This window comes from Anas platyrhynchos, chromosome 1 (assembly GCF_047663525.1).
Source record: "Anas platyrhynchos isolate ZD024472 breed Pekin duck chromosome 1, IASCAAS_PekinDuck_T2T, whole genome shotgun sequence".
NCBI classification, from domain to species: domain Eukaryota; kingdom Metazoa; phylum Chordata; class Aves; order Anseriformes; family Anatidae; genus Anas; species Anas platyrhynchos.
Window position 1 is genome coordinate 3,881,423 of NC_092587.1, and position 21,047 is coordinate 3,902,469.

Consider the following 21,047-nt stretch of genomic DNA (forward strand, 5'->3'; position numbering starts at 1 on the left):
TGACGGCAGACGTCCCATCTGTACCGAGTCTAGTCGTGTGCAATATTTTCACTGTTACATTTTCAACATGTTTTCTCAGTTCTTCAGACAAGCTTGAGACAGTGATGGTAGAACAAAATGGTCATTTTCCCATTTGCAGCGCTTTTCCCCATCACCGGCCAAACACAAACACTCCACTGCTCAGTGTCAATAGCAACAGAGCTTTCTTTAGCTGTGATAAAAAAATATTTAAACATATCTATCAGAGACGTTAATCTGCGATGAAATATTTCTCTTCTGAGATATTTCTTGCTCATTCTCATTATGGAACTAAACCAAAATGTGAAATTAGGTAAAAACATGAAGTAAGTAAAAACTAGGTGAAAAAAGACAGTTTCTGGGGTTTTGGGTCATTCTATTTATGACAAGAATGTTTTCTTCTATTCTTTCTATTTCTTTCATTCTATTTATGACAAGAAGTGTTTTCTTCATTGCTTTTGTTGTGGCATTTTCAGCTGTTCCCTTAGCAGAAGGAATATTTTAAACGCCTTTCTAACTATTTTCAGTTCTTTCAAATTGTTACTCCTTTGAGAGTGTTTTTTTTTTTCTTGTTTTTTTTTTTTTTTTTTTTTTTTTTTTTTTCTCCAAACCTAAGCTGATTTTCACTGTTTTCACTGATCTTCCTAAGCCAGGATTAATTTTCTTCTGGCACTGCCCTCCTCATATTTCATTTCACCACATAGGCGACGCTGAAGGTCATTGGTCATTTAGAAGATGACTGTGGTAATTTCCTTTTTTTTTAAAAAAAAAAAAAAAAAGTAAAAAAAAAGTCCAGAACAGTTTGAGGATGCTGCCAGGACCTTCACGAGAAACGTGGTGCACGGTGGGGTCGATCGGTACCTGCGCCCTCAGCTAGAAACCATCGCTCCATCTCATGGACTTCAACCACCTTCTTAACCCGACGGACCCTTTTTAGAGCTTTTGGGCCCCTCTGTGATCCCCATCGCCTCCCACCTGCTTGGCCACGACCGTCACCCTAAAGGGCTGCAGTTAGGTTGCGATGCACTGCCCTCTAATGCCATGTTGGCATATTAGCAGCCCGTGTCCTACGACGATGTTTGCAAGACACAGCACAAATGCTCGAGCTCTTCTGCTATCTTCTGCTATCAAAGCTTTTTTTTTTTTTTTTTTTTTTTTTTTTTTTTTTCTTTTAGTATTTCTGCCCTGCTTCCAGCAGTCAGTGGTTTAGTGGGATTTTTGGGACATGGGCTGTGCTTTCACCATCACACTTATCAGCACTGATGGCACAACCCCAGGACCTTCTCCCATCCCTTTTCAGAGCCATTTATCCTCCAGTGTCCTACAGTACTGAGAACCACAATTTCTATTTCTTTTGCTTCATTTGGCATCACAGATCACTGTGAGGGAGAAAAATTAGAACTTGCTATTTCCCTTTTTTGTACCATTTTGGATGTTAGATGGTCTCAGGTTCCTCTTCAACTGTTTTTTAACCAACACTTGATTTTCTTAAGTTTTTGTTTTGTGTTGTTGCTGCTTGGAGGTGATGAGATGCCCAGGAGTGCAGATGACCATTCAAAGTACATGTGCACGGTGCGTTTATATTGAGTATGTTTTCAGCTTTTTAAAAAATGTATTTATTTATTTTTAATTTTAATATTTCCAGCAGCCTGTTTGCTTTATTGCCTCCTTCAGAGCACTGAGTTGGCATTTCTAGCAAATTATCCACAATGAATGCAGCATCTCTTTCCTTAATGGCAGCAGCTGATTTAGAGCCTGCCGCTGTGTGTTTTGTTAGTGCTATTTTCTCTTGCGTGCATTGCTTTGCATTCATTAACATTGGGTCCCATCTGCCATCTCATCACCCAGCCAGAGCTCTGCCATCCTTCTGCAACTTTGTGCTTTCAGCTTTTGGCTGATTACTGTGAATCTTTTGGGATCCACAGCGCATTTTAGCACCTTTGCTGTTCACCTTTTGCAGGTCGCTGGTCGGGATGTTGAGGGGTCTCTGCTACTTGCTTCTCCCAGTGTGAAAATAAAGTGTTTATCCATCGCCTTTTGGTCCTGCCTATAACCTTATGTGGGCCCTCAACACTTTGCAGCGTGGTGAGATTTCTCTACCTGCCTACAGCTGCTCTGCGCCTTCCTGAAATTAATGAGGTGGATTTTGTTGGCTGCTTCAGGTGTATACAAGTATGCTGTGGGAATTCTTGCAAAGAGCAACAGATACATTTTGATCCACACTGAATGTACTTACCAGATTTACTTAACCAAGAGCTGTTTTTCTTCTGATTTATCTGATTCATTGCTTTAGTAGCTAGTTATTTATAGGTCTAATAATGTAGTCGTTGCCCTCTGTGTTGTGACTTGTTCCCAGTCTGCCTAGCATGAATTGAAATCTCCCATCACGATCCTGTTTTCTACCTTTGCAGGCTCTAATCTCTTTTTAGCTTTTCCCAATGACTTTCATGCTGTGATATTGCTCCGTGCTGGTTGGTGAGTTGTTCTAATCCACAGTGATTTTTCTCAGAACCTTTTGATGCAATTAACTATTTGATTCTTTCCTTCAGCATAAGATACCGTCCTTTTCTCAATGGGATTTTGTCACTGCAAATTGGTATTCAAGCATCCTGCTGATTTTCTTTCCTTCACAAAGTTACAGAAATGTGCACCATATCAATCCCTTCCTTTAAAATGCAGGCATTTCTAGGGCAAGCAACAGGAGGAAGACACTTGGGAGATCCTCCGTAAATAAACTGAAGAACATTTTTTCTTACATTTAAGAAGCTTTCACTGTTATTATTAAAATAGATCCATCTGGAAATGTACTGCCTAGAAAGATTCGCTTAGTAGGGGCCAGCATAACCAGGAGGGGAAGAGGCTGGTGTAGCCCAGAACTTGGAATCAAATCTTCTCAATTTAGCAGCATTACTTACTGGCACCTTTTTTCATCACCACAAGGAAATTGCACAGTAGCACAGTCAGAAGCAATGCTGGAGATAAGGGCTTTCTGATTAATAAAGAGATAGTGCTTGTAGTATTTTGAGGTTGAAGTGACAATGCTATTTGCTTTGAGGTTTTGTTTTGTTTTGCAGACAGGGTTGCATGTTTATTTATTTCCACCGCCTTATCATGTGGTGCAAGTGGCTGCAGTTCTTGGAAATCTCAGCTCATCCAATTTGACACTGCCTGGTATGAGCTGGAGATCCCTCTGCCCATTATAAGCCAAAAAGAAGATTCTTGCCACTGTCAAAAAGGTGGCTTTGGATAATCAGCGAATGGCTTTGGGGTGAGCTACCTGGAAAAGATGGGAAATCGGTGTGGTTGGATGAACTCTAGGCTTGGACAGACACAGAATTTTAGGGACTATCTGGGAAAACGAATGCTATCAATGCTTCTAACAGCCAAATGCTGTGCAATAACACGATTACTCAGCAACCTCAGCATTAGTGGCAGTTACAGCACTGTGAAATGGTAACAAACATGTATGAATAATAGATGGGGATGTCTGAAACGCACTTGATGTGAAATGAGTGTAAGTTTTCTTTCTTCCTAACTCTTTCAGTACAACTGTGTTGTCAAACTCATATTATTCTCTCCATTTTTATTTTCCAGAAATTAAGATGAGCTTGGTAAGTAACTGGAAATGCTGAATGCCTGGGGAGACAAGCTGACAGATTACTCATTCAGTAAGTTACTAAAGATTTCTTAAGGAGTTTGAAAGAGAGAATAGAAATGTGATATCGTGTACAGGGAAAATACAGTGAACGAATACAGCGAACGAATACAGGAACGAATATAATCCTGCCCTCTGCTGACCAAATCCTAAATCTGCTTCAAACTCCAGTGCAGCCCCAACAAAACAAGGGTCAATGGTATCTTGTGACAATGCTGAAGCATACTTCCACACAAGACTCCATTTCCCAGAGATCTCACAATTCAGCAAAAAAAAAAAAAAAAAAAAAAAAGAAAAGATTATTTCTTCCCTCCTCAACTGTGACAGGGACTCCATGCATGACATGGAGTGAAAACCCTGGCGGCCCCAGATGATTATTCAGATTCTGAATGCAGAACTGTCGTGAGTTTGGGGATTGCTGTTGCCATTGGGATTTTTAGCGGCTTTCTTCATGTAAACTGTGCAGAGCATCCAATAGTGTTTTCTGGTTGGTGTTGCCAAAATAAAGTTTAGTTTGTGTTTATGGTTGTTTTCTCTGTGTTTGTCCCTATTTCCATGGTTTCACACGCCTTCTTTAGAGGGTTATTGCAGGGACCATTGTAGAGATCTGCCCAATGTCACATGTAGATGGTGGGATGAATGACTCCCATCTCCATTTAGCAGAACTGGAAGCTGTGCAAACCAAAAGGAATTCGGGTTTCTTTAGGACTCAGGAAGCTGTGAGCCCAAATTTCACACCTGTGATGACAAACAGGGTGTCAGTTCCTTGCAGAACTCCTCCCAAAATTCCATTTGGCTGCATCCTACCCTGTCCTGCTTGCAAAATGGATGTGCCATGAAGTCAGGCGTATATGTTCGGGCATGTATTCAACCTGAATGTGTGCCATGACATGTATGCCGCCAGTATGTTTTGGGGAACACCTGGGGGGCCTGAGGGCTGCGCAAGCCATTGCTGCCTTCTCCACCTGCTGACATCTCCAGGCAGTCCTGCCCAGGCCAGAAACTTCACACCCACCATTTTCATTGCTATTTATGTCAGATTTTGCACTGGGGGCACCACAGTCTGTAGATGGGTGCTCCACTGGGGCTCTGGCAGCTTAATTAAAAAATATTATCTGGTCACAGGGGGAGGTCAGAAATGACAGCAACTTCCCTCCTTCCCCCATCACAACACAGTCTCCCTGATCCTACAACTCCCAGTGTTGAGCAGGGCTGGGGGCTCCCTCCCAGTGCCGTACTGGTGAGCACTGGAAAGTTTAACAAGGCTAAATGCTGGGTCTTGCACTTTGGCCACAACAACCCCATGCAGCGCTGCAGGCTTGGGGCAGAGTGGCTGGAAAGCTGTGCCGAGGAAGAAGACCTGGGGGTGCTGATTGATGCTGTCCTAAACATGAACCAGCAGTGTGCCCAGGTGGCCAAGAAGGCCAAGGGCATCCTGGCTTGTGTCAGGAATGGTGTGGCCAGCAGGAGCAGGGAGGTGATCGCCCCCCTGTACTCTGCTCTGGTGAGGCCGCACCTCGAGTGCTGTGTTCAGCTTTGGGCCCCTCACTACAAGGACATTGAGGCCCTGGAGCGTGTCCAGAGAAAGGCTACAAAGCTGGTGAATGGCCTGGAGCACAAGTCCTGTGAGAAGCAGCTGAGGGCACTGGGGGTGTTTGGTCTGGAGAAGAGGAGGCTCAGGGCAGACCTTATTGCTCTCTGCAACTACCTGAAAAGGAGGTGTGGGGAGCTGGGGGTCAGCCTCTTCCCACAGATAATTAGTGATAGGACTAGAGGGAATGGCCTCAAGTTGTGCCAGGGGAGATTCAGGTTGGAAATAGGAGGCATTTCTCCTCAGAAAGAGCAGTCAGGCACTAGGACGGGTTGCCCAGGGAGGTGGTGGAGTCACCGTCCCTGGGAGCGTTCAAGGAAAGGTTGGACGTGGTGCTTGGGGACATGGTTCAGTGGGTGACAGTGGTTATAGGGCGATGGTTGGCCCAGATGATCTTGGAGGGCTTTTTAAATTTAATGACTCTATATTCCAACTGGGACTCGGGGAAACACCGCGGCGGGGAGCGAGGCGTGATGGCGGCCGCTCCCTCCTCCCGCCGCCAGGGGGCTGTAAGATGGCGGCGGGGCGGGCGGCGGGGCGCAGGCGCAGCCGTCCCTGAGGGGAGCCGCGTCCCGGCTGCCTCAGCGGCCGGCTAATGGCGGCGCCGTGACGGGTGAGCGGCGGCAGGCGGGCCCCGGGCGGTTTTGCATGCCCGGGGAGGCCGCCTTCGGGCTCCGGGGGTGCCGAGAGGGAAGAGAGGGCGTTGGGTGAGGTGGGATGAGGGCGGCCGGCACTCTCCGGCTGCTCCCCTCAGGGGGGCTGTAGGCCTGTGGGGGGGGTCCCTCAGGCCTCGGCCCCTGTGTGGGCAGAAGCAGCAGGCTGATTTTTGGTGTTATTGTGGTTATAGTGCTTGTGCTTGGCTTTCTAACCCCTGTTTGGCACTATCCCTTCTTCCCTGTGGCAGTTAGTGCCTTGTTTTCACCCCGTTCCCATTTGCATCAGAATGTGTTCCCTATATGTACCCCTGCCTGTGCCCGTGTTTATAATAACCCAAATAATCCATCCTTTTCCGTAGAATGGATTATTTTCAAGGTGAATTATGTTCCACTGAGCCCTGATTATTCCCCTTCCCCAGCAGGATGAAATCTGCATTTATTTATTTATTTATTTATTCTTATAAATTTTTGCTGAGCGTGCCCCCCTTTGGGATTACTGTCGCCTGCATATAAGACTTTTCACATAAATTTAAACACATCTAAGAGAGGTCTATAGCAGAGCAGGTTCCCTGAAACGTAACTATCTGTCACGTCTGTGGGAGCAAGGCCTTATTCTAATGAGCCTGTAACGTTTCACTGCAGAACATTTATCAGTAATGTTCGTTCCTGCAGTAAATTAGAAAGTTAAAGCTTTCGGCTGGAGAGAGACTGTAATCCAGGCCTAACAAATCTAAATAACAGCCTTACAGATTGTTCCATAGGTAACAGACCTCTGTTTGCATTCAAATTTTGTCTTTTTTCCTTTCATGTCCTTTCATGTTAGGCACAGTATTAGACAAAGTGGTATATTTCGTGTCACGTCATTAATGTTGTTATTTAGCTAATTTTTATATATATATATATATATGTGTGTGTATACTTTCTGTGTCTGTTCAATGTATTTGTGAGGCCATTACATGCTGTGAAAACAGTTATTTAAAAATAATTTGGCGAAGAATGCTCTGGCAAATATAGTTATTATAAGAAAAATATTATTTTTCAGCCTACACTGATGCAAAAAGTAGTGATGTTTACGAAGAGGATCAGAATGTTGATGTGTTTGTGCAGATAACTCTAATGTCAGGAGAGGCAGGAATTGTTTTGTTTGGATCTGGAAGTCTTGTAGCTTGCGTTGTACTTGATGTTGGATTTCGTGGGCAACCTCTAAATGTTGGCATGGACTACAGTGTAGGTTTAGAACTTGAAATGATTGATATCTAAAGCTACAGATGTGATTTTGGAAAGTTCTCGGCACCTGTTAACATTTGAAAAGTATTCATTACCTTTCAAAAAAGTTATTTTTGCACAGCCTTACTTATAGTCTGTATGTTTGCTACTAAGCAGAAAAATGTTATCACTTGGAATTCTCTCTGGCTTGGAAAAAAATACATATTTAAAAATACAGTGTACAGACATATCCACAGTAATAGCAACTATGTACTGGAAGTAAGATTTGTTAAATAATCTGTTTTATATGTTTTTGTTTTCTAGCTTTAAATTGAAGAGAAAATGTCACTTTACGATGATCTGGGAGTTGAGACCAGCGATTCCAAAACAGAAGGCTGGTCCAAAAATTTCAAACTACTGCAGTCTCAATTGCAGGTGAAGAAAGCAGCTCTCACTCAAGCAAAGGTATAGCCCCTTTATAATTTCACTTTCTATTATTAAAACTTCTTTTAATAGAAGTTCTTGATCTTAGGATGCTGACTTGGGGTAATTTAGGATTTGTCTATCAGTTTGTAGCAAGAAGCCTAGCAAAACAGGTGGGGAGAAAACAAGATGCCTGTTTCTTGAAGTGTGTTCTAGGACGTCTTGCAAGACTAAAATTGAACAAAGAAGTGATGTGTTTGCTGTGAGCCTCAAGTCTTGTTACTTGGAGTGCCAAAAGCTCTCTTTAACTTTGAAGATAATGAAATTAAGCTGCCTTTTTTTTTTTTTTTTTTTGGAGTAGGTAAGGGTCATAATGCACTTGATTGTTGTTAGTACTGGTTGTTGGTCATTCTTTGTATTTGTATCAGTTGTTACTTACCTATTTGCCTCATTTTATGCTTGTTGTTTTAAATGGGTTTAGGTGCTAACGTGCAAATTGTTGTACTTTGGAAATTTTTGCAGAAAATATATCACAGAATCACAGAATTGTCTAGGTTAGAAGACACCTCCAAGATTGCCAAGTCCAACCTCTGACCTAACACTAACCAGTCCTCCCCTAAACCATATCACTAAGCTCTACATCTAAACCTTTTAAAGACCTCCAGGGATGGTGACTCCACCACTTCCCTGGGCAGCCCATTCCAATGCCTAACAACCCTTTTGGTAAAGAAGTTCTTCCTAACACCCAACCTAAACACCCCTGGCGCAACTTTAGCCCATTCCCCCTCATCCTGTCACCAGGCACATAGGAGAACAGACCAACCTCCACCTTGCGACAGCCTTCTGTAACATACCTATAGACAGCATTAAGGTCGTCCCTGAACCTCCTTTTCTCCAGGCTGAACAAGCCCAGCTCCCTCAGCCGCTCCTCATAGGACTTGTTCTCCAGACCCCTCACCAGCTTCGTAGCCCTTCTCTGGACTCTTTCGAGCACCTCCATGTCCTTCTTGTAGCGAGGAACCCAAAACTGAACACAGTACTTGAGGTGCAGCCTCACCAGAGACGAGTACAGGGGGACAATCACTTCCCAAATATAAAGTGTACAAGACAGAAAAGGAGTGCAAGCTAATTCATTGAGCTTCAACTATGACAGAGCCATTTTCTTTTTGTTGCTACGGTATTTCACACAGTTTCTTTAAACAGCGTTGATTGTTTGGCTCATGTGAGACACATCTATGTTTTCTGTGGTCTGTAGGGTCAAGAGTGAGATTATTTAATTAAAAAAAGTAGTAGTGGTACAAATACAGAATAACGATCTAAGCTTAGCTTTTTTTTTTTCTTTTCCTTTCTTGGAATTACTCCTAATTTATATCACTAAAGTTGAGAGCAGGATTTTGTTGTTAGTTGACAGAGCCTGCATGAATGAGATGTGAAATGTCTACGTATCTGCAGATAGAATAATAATAATAGTAATAGAAGAATAGAATAGGATTGGACAATTAAATTCAAAATAGTATGATGCATTTTATTAGATGGAAAGATGTGACAAACACTATAATTTGTCTTTAGAATAATTCTGAGCCCCTTAAAAAAAATCCACTGGGTTCAAACTCATCTGAAGAGAGATCACCCAAACTTCTGACACGTGGTTTTAGTCCTACTCCAAGCCATTCACTGGATGTTTTAGTACATGTGCAATCAAAGTTTGATCCCTCTCACTTAAAAAGGGGAAGGTCTACGCTGGTTTAACTGAAGCTTTCTTTGAAGTATTGCATCAGATCTGTATTTGTGTACTAGTTTTATAACTATCGTTGGCAAACATCTGGCTTTGAGCTGAGTTGGCCTTTGCCACCACTAAAATATGAAATAAGCTAAGTTAGCTACATCAGAAATATTTTTTAGAAATATTGAGTTACTGTATGCTGGTAAGTTTAAAATAAATGATATATCGAGCTTTTCACAGTGAAGGATCTGATACTGGTTTTTATCCTTTAAAAGAGAAATTGGAGAAATCAACTTCAAGTATATAAATAAAGCTGCTTTTTAGAAAGCTATTTTGTTAACCTTTTTGGACATTTTGTATTTTGGTCATTTTTCAGAGTCAGAGAACAAAACAAACAACAGTCCTTGCTCCAGTGATCGACCTGAAACGAGGCAGCTCTTCTGATGAGAGACAGATTGTGGACACTCCACCTCATGTAGCAGCTGGGTTAAAGGTAAGGCCAAGGCATATAAAAATGCATCTGTTAACAGATTTTTCTGGATTGCAATTATTTGATTGCGTTTTAGTTTTGAATTGTCTTTCCAAGTGTTCAGAGAAGTGACCAATTTCTGAAATTGGTTTCTTCTGCTTGGAGGATCTTAAATAAATTAAAGTCTCAGTTTGATATGGACTTCCATATGATACAGTGTGAAAGTACCCAGATGAAAGCGAAGTTAAAACATTCCTCCTAGCATATTTCTGCTGGACAGCTTCAAAGTATTTTGCAAAATGACGCTTTGGTCAGGTAAATAATGAAGATAATTGTAATTGCACCACTGTTGTAACTAGACTGTTATAAAAATAGTCATTAAAAACAAAACAAAAGCCACCTATTTTTAAAGTGGACTTTTCATGGTAAATAATTTAGAGAAACTTCTTACCTGAAACTTCTTGAAAGATGATGGTTCTGAAATAGTTCTTGCAGATAAAAGGAGAACTATATGCCTACCTTTGGTATTGTATTAGTAGCAGATGATGAAAAAGACTGACGTTGCATGGGAGGACCCCTTGCAGACGGTTGCAGCAGCAAGACACGTTTTCTAGTATGAATATTGAAAAATTCTTGTCCATGTTGATTTGTTGCTGCTTTGTTTGATGGGGGGATTCTTTCTTCATGGAAAAATTTGAAGTGGTGATAGACTAGGTGAAATGTTTTGAAATAAAGCAAAGATTTCTTCTAATGCCAGTAAGATTGGGATATTATTACTTCCATTATGGAAGTTAGGAATTGAGTTCTCAGGGTTGGGAGTGAGAAGGAAGCATTAAACTTTGTGTCCAACTAGAAGTCGTTTTCAGATCTCACCTGAAAAACATCACTGCTCTCCCTTTTCTCTTGTAAGGATCCTGTACCAAGTGGTTTTTCTGCGGGAGATGTATTGATTCCTTTGGCAGATGAGTATGATCCTATGTTTCCAAATGATTATGAAAAAGTAGTAAAGCGTCAGAGAGAGGAACGACAGAGGCAGCGTGAGCTGGAGAGGCAAAAGGAGATTGAAGAAAGAGAAAAGTAAGGCTTCTGTTTTAACTCGTGGCATATTGACTGTTAAGTAAGAATAGTTATCTAAAGATTGATGTTTGTTTTCGTTCCTCTGAAGAGTTTCAGGGAACTTTTAAAAAGATTTATTGAGAAATATTTTATGCTTTCAGATACAAGCACAATTTTTTTAATTAATGTATTTTAATTCTTTTGCTAAAGTCACCTAACATAGCAAAAGTCATAGGATTTATCATGTTTACATCCTCTTTGTCTTGTAACGGGCAATCTGAAAGACACTTGCCAAATTCATCTATATTTCCTGTTTTTCAATACTAGTAGCAGTATTCGGGTACTTCATCAATATCGGACCGTGACCTCACAGATGCTTTAGAGTATTTAATGTCAGTATAACCTGGCTTCAGAAATACCTTTCATTGCTCATCATGATAAACCATTTTTTCTGCTTTTACATACGACAGACAGACGAATGCATTTCAGTTTTAAAGACATAGCTACATAGCTTGCACTGTCTTTGAGAGGCATAGTTTCCCTTTTTTTTTTTTTTTTAATATTATACACTCAGCTTAAGTAAGTTAATTGTATATTTATTACTCTTGTCTCTGGACAAAAGAAAATGCTACTTATTTTTAAGCATTTCAGTGCCCTTTCCCTGGAATAAGAAAGCTTTTTAATCTTATTAAAGAAGTTGAATGCAGACTCAGTGTCCTATTGAAATAGGTGGTGAACATCTGTCACCCCGACAATAAGATACTACTTGTTCATTTTAAATGAAATTAATAAGCAATTTAATCATGGTATGAATTGCCTGAAGTCTGTTGAGTTAGAGGAGGCATATTCTGTCTCCCTGCATAGACTGTGGAAGTTAATTTTTCCAGTTACTTGGCCTCTTCTGTTATTTATGATCTTCATTATTCTGGTAGAGGAAGAGTGCTCAAGGCTCTGTTGTACTTCTTTCTAACTAGCACACAGGATATTAGAATTCTGGGTTGGCATTTCCACAGTTTCAGTGCTGATTGCTATTTAGTCAAGACTGTAACTTAGTATATGCAGGGTGATTCTTTAAGGTCTCTGTTACCTTCCTGTTGCTTGTATCCAACACCTTTTAATTGTAGTCATTCAGTCAGTGTAGTCAATTTGGACTGGATTCACTCATATGCTTCCTCATTTCCCTATATTCTCCTTGGCTGGCTTGCAAGTGGAAAATAATTCTCTTGCTTTGAATCCATCTTATATTTTAGAAATAATATCCTGTAATAATAAAAGCAAAAACAAACAAAAAAAAAAGTAAAGGTGTTTACTTACAGCTCTGTGAAAAACATGTTATAAAATGCCAATTGGAGTGTAACTGTATCTCACATAGCAAGTGGTGGTATCATGAATTAAAGCAGAGTTAACTTTGATTGTTTCTTATCCTAACTTACTGTGTCTCCTAGAAGACGTAAAGACAGACATGAAGCCAGTGGGTTTTCAAGAAGACCAGATCCAGATTCTGATGAAGATGAAGATTACGAAAGGGAGAGAAGAAAAAGAAGTAAGGGAGTTGTTCATTTTATTCATGGGGGAAAGAAAAGGAGAAATATGGGGAAGTTCGCAGTCCTGTATTCATCTCTGTTCTCGGCTGAGAGGTGTGCTGTTTCTTCTGAGCCTTTAGAATAAACCTAGCATTTTATTACATCATAACCATTTTAATACAGAAAGCATTTTTTTCCCATGGAAGGAGACATCACTTTAATTATTTGTGGAAAAAAAACCCTATTCACACTTTGTTGATACCTGTTTTAAGTTTCTATATGATGTAGGTTCCAGGAAAGAAGGGAGATACGAGATTTAATTAGGCTATGAGAACCACAGTTGAGTTTTCACTGTTAGTGCTCGCCATTCCTGTATTTATTATCTGAATACCCTTAAAACTGGTTAGCAAGATGTGGATCTGGGTAATGACGTATCTTTACATAAACAAATTTTGTTCTTTTTAGCAACAAAGTTAACCGTAAATAATTCAGCTCTAGTTTTATTTTAGAAAAGAAAATTTCTGACAAAGGACATTTAAAACATGTGCTCTACCTTGGATGTTTGGGACTACATTAAAATATTGTACACTAAAACAAGAAAGGGGCTTTGTACTGTGCTCTTACAAAAGCGTGGTTAATCTTGCACAGACTATCTTCTTCATTTGGCTTAATTGAACAGTTTTAGTACTGAAGGTTTGTTTCCTTTGTAGTCTTTAATTCTGAAATCCTGTACAGTATGTTTATTATAGATACAATACGTAGTACATCACAGCAGTGTGATGTTGTCTTCCTTGGACGTGCCTTTCATTTGTTTCTAGTTATTAACTCCAACTCCTTGGTTGCTGCTTTTCTGTTTACAGTGATGCATCTTAAGAGTTGGCTGGCAAGGAGCCAGCAGCTGTGTTAAAATTCAGTGAAGCTCTTCCAAGCAGCAGAACCTAACCATACAACCATGTTCTTTTCTGTTTTCTTCATAGGTATGGGAGGGGCTGCTATTGCACCACCCACTTCTCTTGTTGAGAAGGACAAAGAACGTAAGTACAACAAAACCCTGTTCTATAAAATCTGGTAGTGTCATTTGTTTATCACTCAAACTTCTTGTCAGTTAAGTCATCCTGCAATTCTTGTGTGGTTCTTTCTGGTCCAAGGACCTGTACTAGTTGCTTGTTGATTGGGGGTAGGCTGTAGGGAGCCTGTGGTATTACTGTTCCACATCTCTGTTCTAAGGGATAGTTTCTGTATTTCTAAAGAAGTGTTTTAGCAGGCTGGTCTGTTATAACCATGTTTAGTTACTCACTGAGGCTGTTAGCAAAAGAAAGACGTGGACCTGTTAGAGTGGGTCCAGAGGAAGGCCACCAAGATGATCAGAGGGCTGGAGCACTTCTATGGAGAAAGGCTGAGAGAGCTGGGGATGTTCAGCCCGAAGAAGAGAAGGAAGACCTAACTGCAGCCTTCCAGTTCTTAAAGGGGGCTTATAAAAAAAGATGGATAGTGACTTTTTACTCAGCCAGATAGTGATAGGACAAGGAGGGGTGGTTTTAAACCACAAGAGATGAGATTTAGATTAGATGGTAGGAAAAGATTCTTCACTCTGAGGATGGTGAGGCACTGGAACAGGTTGCCCAGAGAAACTGTGAATGCTTCATCCCTGGAAGGTTCAGTGCCAGGCTCGATGAGTTGCTCAGGGCCTCAATCTAGTGGGTGGTGCCCCTGCCTATGGCAGGGCGGTTGGAACTAGATGGTCTTTAAGGTCCCTTCCAACCTGAGCCGTTCTGTGATTTGTGATGTAAAGGAAGTGTTGCAGACAGGTTTCTTTAGGTAGGCTAGAAACCTCTGTGGTACAGAGAGATTTTCTCCATTGTCCTTTGTTTTAGGAGATACTTTATGAATGCTTTTTTTAAAGGGGTCATGCACTACAGACACTACATTTTAAGTTTTCGATGGATGTGTTATCTACTGAAGAGTTTTGTCTACCAGGATTTCCATTAATGAGTTCAGGTTGATGGTTGGAGTTGTCCACTAGATGGCATAATCTTGCTGTAAGAAGAAAACTGCTCTTGTTTGCATGTCTGATTATTTTACATTTTTAAATACACAAGATGCTGTTTGTTATTTTACGTTGTTAAAAATAATAATGAAAATGCACCTAAAAGACTTCCCTTTGGAAGTCCAGATTTTATTTAAGAGAAGGTTCAAATAAAAAATGAAGCTTGGCAGAGTAAGTGAATGATATAACAGTGAAAGTATTTGAAGTGTGTAAACACTAAAAACAGAAAGATCATTTTGAGTCAATAATTAAGAGCAATTGAGTGGTGTCAAGGAAAAATAAATATAGGCTGGAAATGGTAGAAATATCATAAGGGGGAGAGCTTTCAAAAAGTGAGATGATCTCACAAGGAAATCTTTGTGCTGCTTGTTACTCGACACCCAAAGCTAGGCTGGAAAAACCTCAGAAAATATTGCTGTAGCAGAAGTTCCGTAGTCCAGTCCGTCTGCTGCTTAAATAGGGATTTTTTTTCCTCATATGGTGTTCTCAAACTTCACATCTGACATATTGGAAAGTTACAAACACTAGTTCTCAAGAAAATAATCTATAATGAAGTCAGTCCATAGATACATTTCAAAGTGTGTTCTGCATATTTTCTTCAGTGTTCTGTAGATTTTTTGTTGTGTTTTTTTTTTTAAACTTTTTTTCAATTCGACTTGTCAATGGAAGATAGTACAATAATCTAATCAGTATGATATATATGTGTGTGTGCGTGTGTGTCCATCCCCCAGGAAAAGTTTCAGTACAAAAATTGTCAGTAAGATCTCTTAAGACTGTACAAATATTTGGCTTTGAATTCTTTTTTTTTTTTTTTGAAAGACTGATTTCTCCTTTGTGTAAATGTACAGTGTTCTTTTCTTTGCAGCCCTCAGGCCCCAGGCTGTGTGCATTGATAATTTTTTTTGTCATAATCATGTTCTGATGAATGGAGCTTTAAGTTTGCTTGTACTCTGTCTAGATAAACTCATTGTAGTGCAGGTGGCCTTGTAATGTTTCTTTTTGCCAGTTGATAAGTAAGAGAGTAATGCATGCATTATAGATTTCTGGATACAAACTCATTCTGTGAGGGAAATCCAGAATAACTCTTTAAATTTTAGCTGGTGAAGGGGATAGAGAGGGAGAGGAAGGGAGATAGAGACGGGGGAATATTAAAACTGAACATGCAAAGAAAACATTCTTCTGATTTGGATTTATGTGGACTTTGTCAGTATTAAAGGAGAAAAAAATACAGTTTGTAGTTGGAGATCTTTCTGTGAGTTAACTTGAAGGTACAGTGCTGTAGTGTTCATAACAAATAGGTTGTTCAGCATATTTTAGTGAATAATCAAATATCTCTTTTCTTCAGCTGTAGCATCATTCCCATATGAAGAGGAGTCAAGACCTCGGGCACCATCTTCTAAAGCAGCTATTCCTCCTCCAGTGTATGATGAGCCAGACAGACCTCGTTCCCCCACGGGACCTAGCAACTCTTTCCTTGCTAACATGGGGTAAATGTTTGACATGTTTACGTGCTGTGGAAAAAAATATTAGGTGGTGGAAATCAAAAGTTAAAATACTTGTCAGTAGAGAAGAACATAACCCACTGCATGCATATGGTTAGTCTGAGTGCGTGTAGTCCTAACTGACAGGCTGCAGAAAAAGCAGTGTATTTTCTTGAATTAGAGAAATGCATTGGAAGTGGCTGTGTTCAAGGCTGTGATTTTAGGGCAAGTTTTGGAGCCACATTCCAGTATGAAGTGTTTATGGCTTGTACAAGCCAAGCTAATGTAGTTTGCAGGAAAGCACAGATGGCGTTTCATAGTTCCTCTAGGTTTCTTTTCCAGCTTTGTCCTGAATTTGTTACATACCAATGGGCAAATCACTTCAACTCTGGTTTGTTGGTTCTTTTCCAGCTTTGTCCTGAATTTGTTACATACCAATGGGCAAATCACTTCAACTCTTCATTTGTCTCTTCCAAAATTCAGGGCACATTTGCATGATTGTGGCAGCAGCTATGGCTGCAAATCTGTCTGTTCACTTTTCTGCCTTGGGTTAGCATTGTTTGCAATGCTTGTGTTACTACTGTGGTGGCAAAGTAAAGTCAAAATTACAGTTAAAAGCAGCTTAGAAAACCCATTTGAAAGGTGTAGTGGTTAGCTATGGCCCTCTCATCAGTCATATTGGGTGTTGCAGAAGTGCAGCCTCATTGATCCAAACTGCATTCAGGAGGAACACAGCCCTAAAATTATGGTTTATTACATCATTACACTACATTTCTGGTTTTGGAGACAGTTTTTCATGCAGCTTTTTTTAATGGAAACACTTTTTTTTTTTTTAACATTGCTCAGAAAAATTATAAATTAGTAGTGTTGGTGGACCAATTCATCTATTGTTACTGCCTCTAGTTAGCTCTACCCTGGAGCCTGCACTTCATTGAAAGAAGTGCTAAAAATATTATGTAAACTGTCTTATTTTGACTACCCATTTGGCTGCTGCTTAGTTTGCGACTCAGTGTCTTGACCTTTAAGCATTGCATAGACAGACTTTTTAGCATTTTTTTTTTTAATGGGCCTTTGTATGTTTCATATGGTATGGCTAGAAAATGGTCATGTAGTCATTGATCTGATGTTTTCTGTGCAGCGTGCATGTTGGTAAAGTGGGAGTGACTGAGAGTAGAATATTTACTGTGGTGTAAACTACTGCACCATGACATTTCTTTTATGCCTTGGCCTGTTATGGTCACTAAAGAAATGACAACAAAGATAACACTTTTAAATAGATGAGGGAATCATTGCCTCACAACTCAGAAAGGAGAGACATGTAAATTAATACTAAGAATATCCGTGTTGTCATAGGAGGGGCTAGCAAAGCTGTGTACTTTGGATCTTATGCAGAGTTCAAAACAATAGATAGTAGGAGTAATCTAACGCGGGAAACAGATGGTTCCTCATCTGCCTCTTCTCTCAAGCTTTTGATAGCAGCCACTGACAAAGATAAGAAACTGAGCTAAATGGGCCTTGTTGTAATATGTTGTGTGACTTACTGTGGAGTTTATGATGCTGACTTGCACTGCTAATAGGAGTTTGGTTGTGTTTGGAAAAGTATAAGCAACTTTTGAGTATTTGAGCACTCTCGAGAAAAGCAATGGTGATGTTCTTGTGAGAAACCTTTACTAACTGATGCTTTTTCTTTTTGCAGAGGGACAGTAGCTCATAAAATCATGCAGAAGTATGGTTTCAGAGAGGGTCAGGGGCTGGGAAAGCATGAACAGGGGCTGAGCACAGCACTATCTGTAGAGAAAACAAGCAAGAGGGGTGGCAAGATCATTGTTGGCGATGCTACAGAGAAAGGTAATTTTGTCCTGTGCCAATAAGTTTGTAAAAAAAAAAAAAAAAAAAAAAAAGGTTGGGGAAATAATAGCTCGGGCTCAGTGGGAGCTCCTGGATTTCTGTTTGCCATCTGTCCTAGCAGAAAATACTAGTTAGTTGGAAGAATGACTCTTGTTCCTTCCTGTGGAAATTCATCTTTCCTGGGGGTGATCTTCTGTTAATTATTTTATCTTGTTCTCCCCTTCCCTATATGCTGTTGTTGGATCTAGAGACAACATTTAGGTTTACTAGAACAGCACTTCTGCCTTAGCACAAGTGTTGGAAGTCAGGAGATCTGATTATTTTATTTTTTTTTGTAGTTCTTAGTGGGTCTCTTGCAATTTTGAACTTAGGAGTGACTTCAATGAAAGAAATAGTACGTTGTCTGTTCTCTGGAGCAATGTTTTTTCTGCTTATTGTCCTTCCAAGTAGCTACAAGTTCTGGAAGACTGTTCCTCACCAATATGAAACTACATTTATTGACTTATTTCACTGTTTGATAACAGTAAGATTTGATAAAAAGGCCCCATATGAGCTTTAAATCTGCTTCAGCCTTAAATTATTCCATGATTCACTTTACTCTCTTCATAGCAGATGCAACCAAGAAAACGGATTCTAACCCGTTGACTGAGATACTGAAATGCCCAACTAAAGTGGTGTTACTAAGGGTAAGTTGTGAGTAAGGGGTCGTGTCTTGATATTTTCAGTGTACACAACTGGTTTAAATGCTTAAATCTGAGCTCCTATTACAGTAACTGTACTATTGGACAATTCTGTCCTGCACCTACATAGTGCTCTGTGGAAAAATATGCCTCCCTGAGATACAAGTTGTGACTATAAATTGACACTGATTTAGATTACACCATGACCACGTCACGGTGTCTCAGTCCTAGGGAACGATCTAGCCCTGTGGCAATTGACAGAATGGTTTTTGACCTGGTAAATACAAGCTTGGGGAATTCATGTTCACAGCTGCATGCATCCGTGATCTGTTGACGTAACTGTCTCTTCAGACAACATCCAATGGGTTGTTTGTTGTTTAAACTTTCAGAACATGGTAGGTGCTGGGGAAGTAGACGAAGATCTAGAAGTTGAAACAAAGGAAGAATGTGAAAAATACGGCAAGGTTGGGAAGTGTGTCATCTTCGAGGTAAGAGATGGTCTCTCTGGCTGCTCCAAAAGTGAACTGGGTATCTGTCTCCCAGGACTGGCATGCTACTGCTGTACAGAAGGGGCATAGATAAGAAGATCTCACAGGGTTATTTGCTCTGTAGTGATTCTATATTTTCAATATATGTACAATACAAGCTTTTAATGTCAGAAAATGGGCAAAATCCCTAGGTGTTGTGCTTTTGGAACATTTTAGTTCCTCCTGTTAAATTAGTCTTTTACTGTGAGCTCTTTATGGGATTAAATTGTAGAAGCTTCTCAATCCAGTTGCTCTGAAAGATTTCCTTAGAGAAAGGACACACAAGTTTGGTAGTATTCAACCTCCTGTTGGCAACTGGAGAATTGAATTATACCTGCCTATTTTTGTTGTGTTCTTCTCACTACTTTTGTGAAGAACAGTAACATAAAACAGTAGTTTTCATATGTTCTAATCACGTTTGTTGGTTGTTTTTTTTTTTAGATTCCTGGTGCCCCTGATGATGAAGCTGTAAGAATATTTTTAGAGTTTGAACGGGTTGAATCTGCAATCAAAGGTAGGTTACTAAATTGTGTAATGAATTTCAGAGTTAACTTCCTCAAATAGATTAAACAGTCCTACTCATTAAACTGTTTAGCTAAAGAAATTTTTAGTTTACTGAATTGCTGCTTGCTGACCTGTTTTTGATTTCAATTCCAGCTGTTGTGGATCTAAATGGAAGATACTTCGGAGGCCGAGTGGTGAAGGCTTGTTTCTACAACCTGGACAAGTTCAGAGTACTGGATCTGGCAGAGCAAGTTTGACTTTAAAAATCTAGCTCAAGGTGTCACTGTTTTGGCAATCATGTTTTCAGCAGTAGGCTGGGAATAAAGAAGAGAAAGCAGCTTTCCTAGCAAACTGGAAACAAGCCTCATTGAATGGATTTTTCGCATTCGTTGTGACTTCATTTTTTTTTGTAATATAAAGCCCTTTGAAAGTAAGATTCACGTCTCTGTGTTTTTGAATTGCACAATTCTGCTTACTGCTCTGGGAATCCTGTGTTTTTGAGCTTTCAGATGACTTCATTCTTTTGAAAACCCACTGCTAAGGAAATGCTTTGTCTGTATTCCTGCTTTCCTTGTTCTGGTGCTTCATCACGGAGTCCCTGTGCTGCATCCACAATAAGTGGGAAGCTTTGGAAAAGGACTGTGTGCTATCATGCTTCTCTTTCGTGATGATATCTCTGAGTTCCAGCCTTGCTCGTAAGTCCTCCGCCTCTGCACATCAGAGTGATTTGGGGTCGTTGGACAGTTGGCAGCTAGTTTGTTCTCTCCTGACTCCAGGATAATACTTCTTATGCCAGAATGGAGAGCAGAGTAACAAGAAATGAGTCTGTATTTCTTCCCAAATCCAAAGAAAATACACGTTTAACCCAGGGAAATGGAAGGAGGAAGGAATTTAAAATATTTAACCATTTGAATCGGAATGAGTGGACTGTTAGCAGATGCTCTGTACTGTCAGGCAGTCTTTGCTAGAAGTATCCAGAGTTAACTGACTACAGACTGTCGTTGAAATGCTATAGGTAGAACTGAAGCTCATTCTTGTACCTGGCCAGCTGTCAGATTCTCACTTCCTCTGATGTCGTGTAGGTAACTAATTTTTGTATAATTGTTTCACACCTAAATAGGAAGCAATGGAAGAAAATTCTCATAAGAAAATCCGAAGAGTGGAAGAACTAAACTTCTAAACACTACAACTTCTCAATCTGATGTAAAATAACGCATAGCATTCTGCTCAAGGTTTTGTGTTCGCTTTTTGTTTGGGAACAATATGTGACTAAGAAGTGGCTAGGCAATGGTGGGGGTCGTCTCTGCTCCATTGCATCTAGAATTGCCACTGAAATTGTACGGATATTAAAACGGAAGAGAGCTCTGAGGGTGTTTTAGCTGTTTGGAAGTTGATGCTGGATGTCTTTTTCCTGTTATACACATGTACTGGGGGGAGGGGATATAGACCTGTAGTTGATCAATGCTGTGAGTATCTCCAGTTACTGCCCTTTTATTAAGTTTTGGCTGCAGATCCATATGGCAAACCCATGGTCTTGTTTTCCGCTTACTTCGTCTGTGTTCCAACAACCTCTGTACAAACATTTGCCTGTAAAACAGAAAACGATTTTTAAAAAAAACTTGTATTTTACCTACCGCGTG

At 40.2% G+C, this 21,047-nt stretch overlaps 1 protein-coding gene across 4 annotated transcripts; it reads left to right on the forward strand.

The window, feature by feature from the left end:
* The first annotated feature begins 5,739 nt into the window (after positions 1 to 5,739).
* On the forward strand, positions 5,740 to 21,036 carry RBM17 (RNA binding motif protein 17). 4 transcript variants are annotated; one of them, XM_027460987.3, is made up of 12 exons: positions 5,740 to 5,877; positions 7,451 to 7,591; positions 9,649 to 9,765; positions 10,652 to 10,818; positions 12,243 to 12,340; positions 13,298 to 13,354; positions 15,713 to 15,854; positions 17,545 to 17,696; positions 18,306 to 18,382; positions 18,766 to 18,864; positions 19,345 to 19,417; positions 19,561 to 21,036. In XM_027460987.3, exons 2-12 carry the CDS (start codon positions 7,469 to 7,471, stop codon positions 19,662 to 19,664), a joined length of 1,209 nt encoding a protein of 402 aa, XP_027316788.1. In that variant the 5' UTR covers positions 5,740 to 5,877; positions 7,451 to 7,468; the 3' UTR covers positions 19,665 to 21,036. The 4 variants fall into 4 exon arrangements, with proteins under 4 accessions (XP_027316788.1, XP_027316796.1, XP_027316805.1 ...); XM_027460995.3 differs by having other exon boundaries at positions 18,309 to 18,382; positions 19,561 to 19,841; XM_027461004.3 differs by having other exon boundaries at positions 12,246 to 12,340; positions 19,561 to 19,841.
* Positions 21,037 to 21,047: the final 11 nt, after the last annotated feature.

Bases quoted from the DNA above. Each gene is read 5' to 3' on its own strand.
- RBM17 (XM_027460987.3), top strand. From the start codon at position 7,469: ATGTCACTTTACGATGATCTGGGAGTTGAGACCAGCGATTCCAAAACA. The intron at 18,383-18,765 runs GTAAGTTGTGAG...TTAAACTTTCAG, and splicing joins CTAAAGTGGTGTTACTAAGG to AACATGGTAGGTGCTGGGGA. The intron at 18,865-19,344 runs GTAAGAGATGGT...TTTTTTTTTTAG, and splicing joins GGAAGTGTGTCATCTTCGAG to ATTCCTGGTGCCCCTGATGA.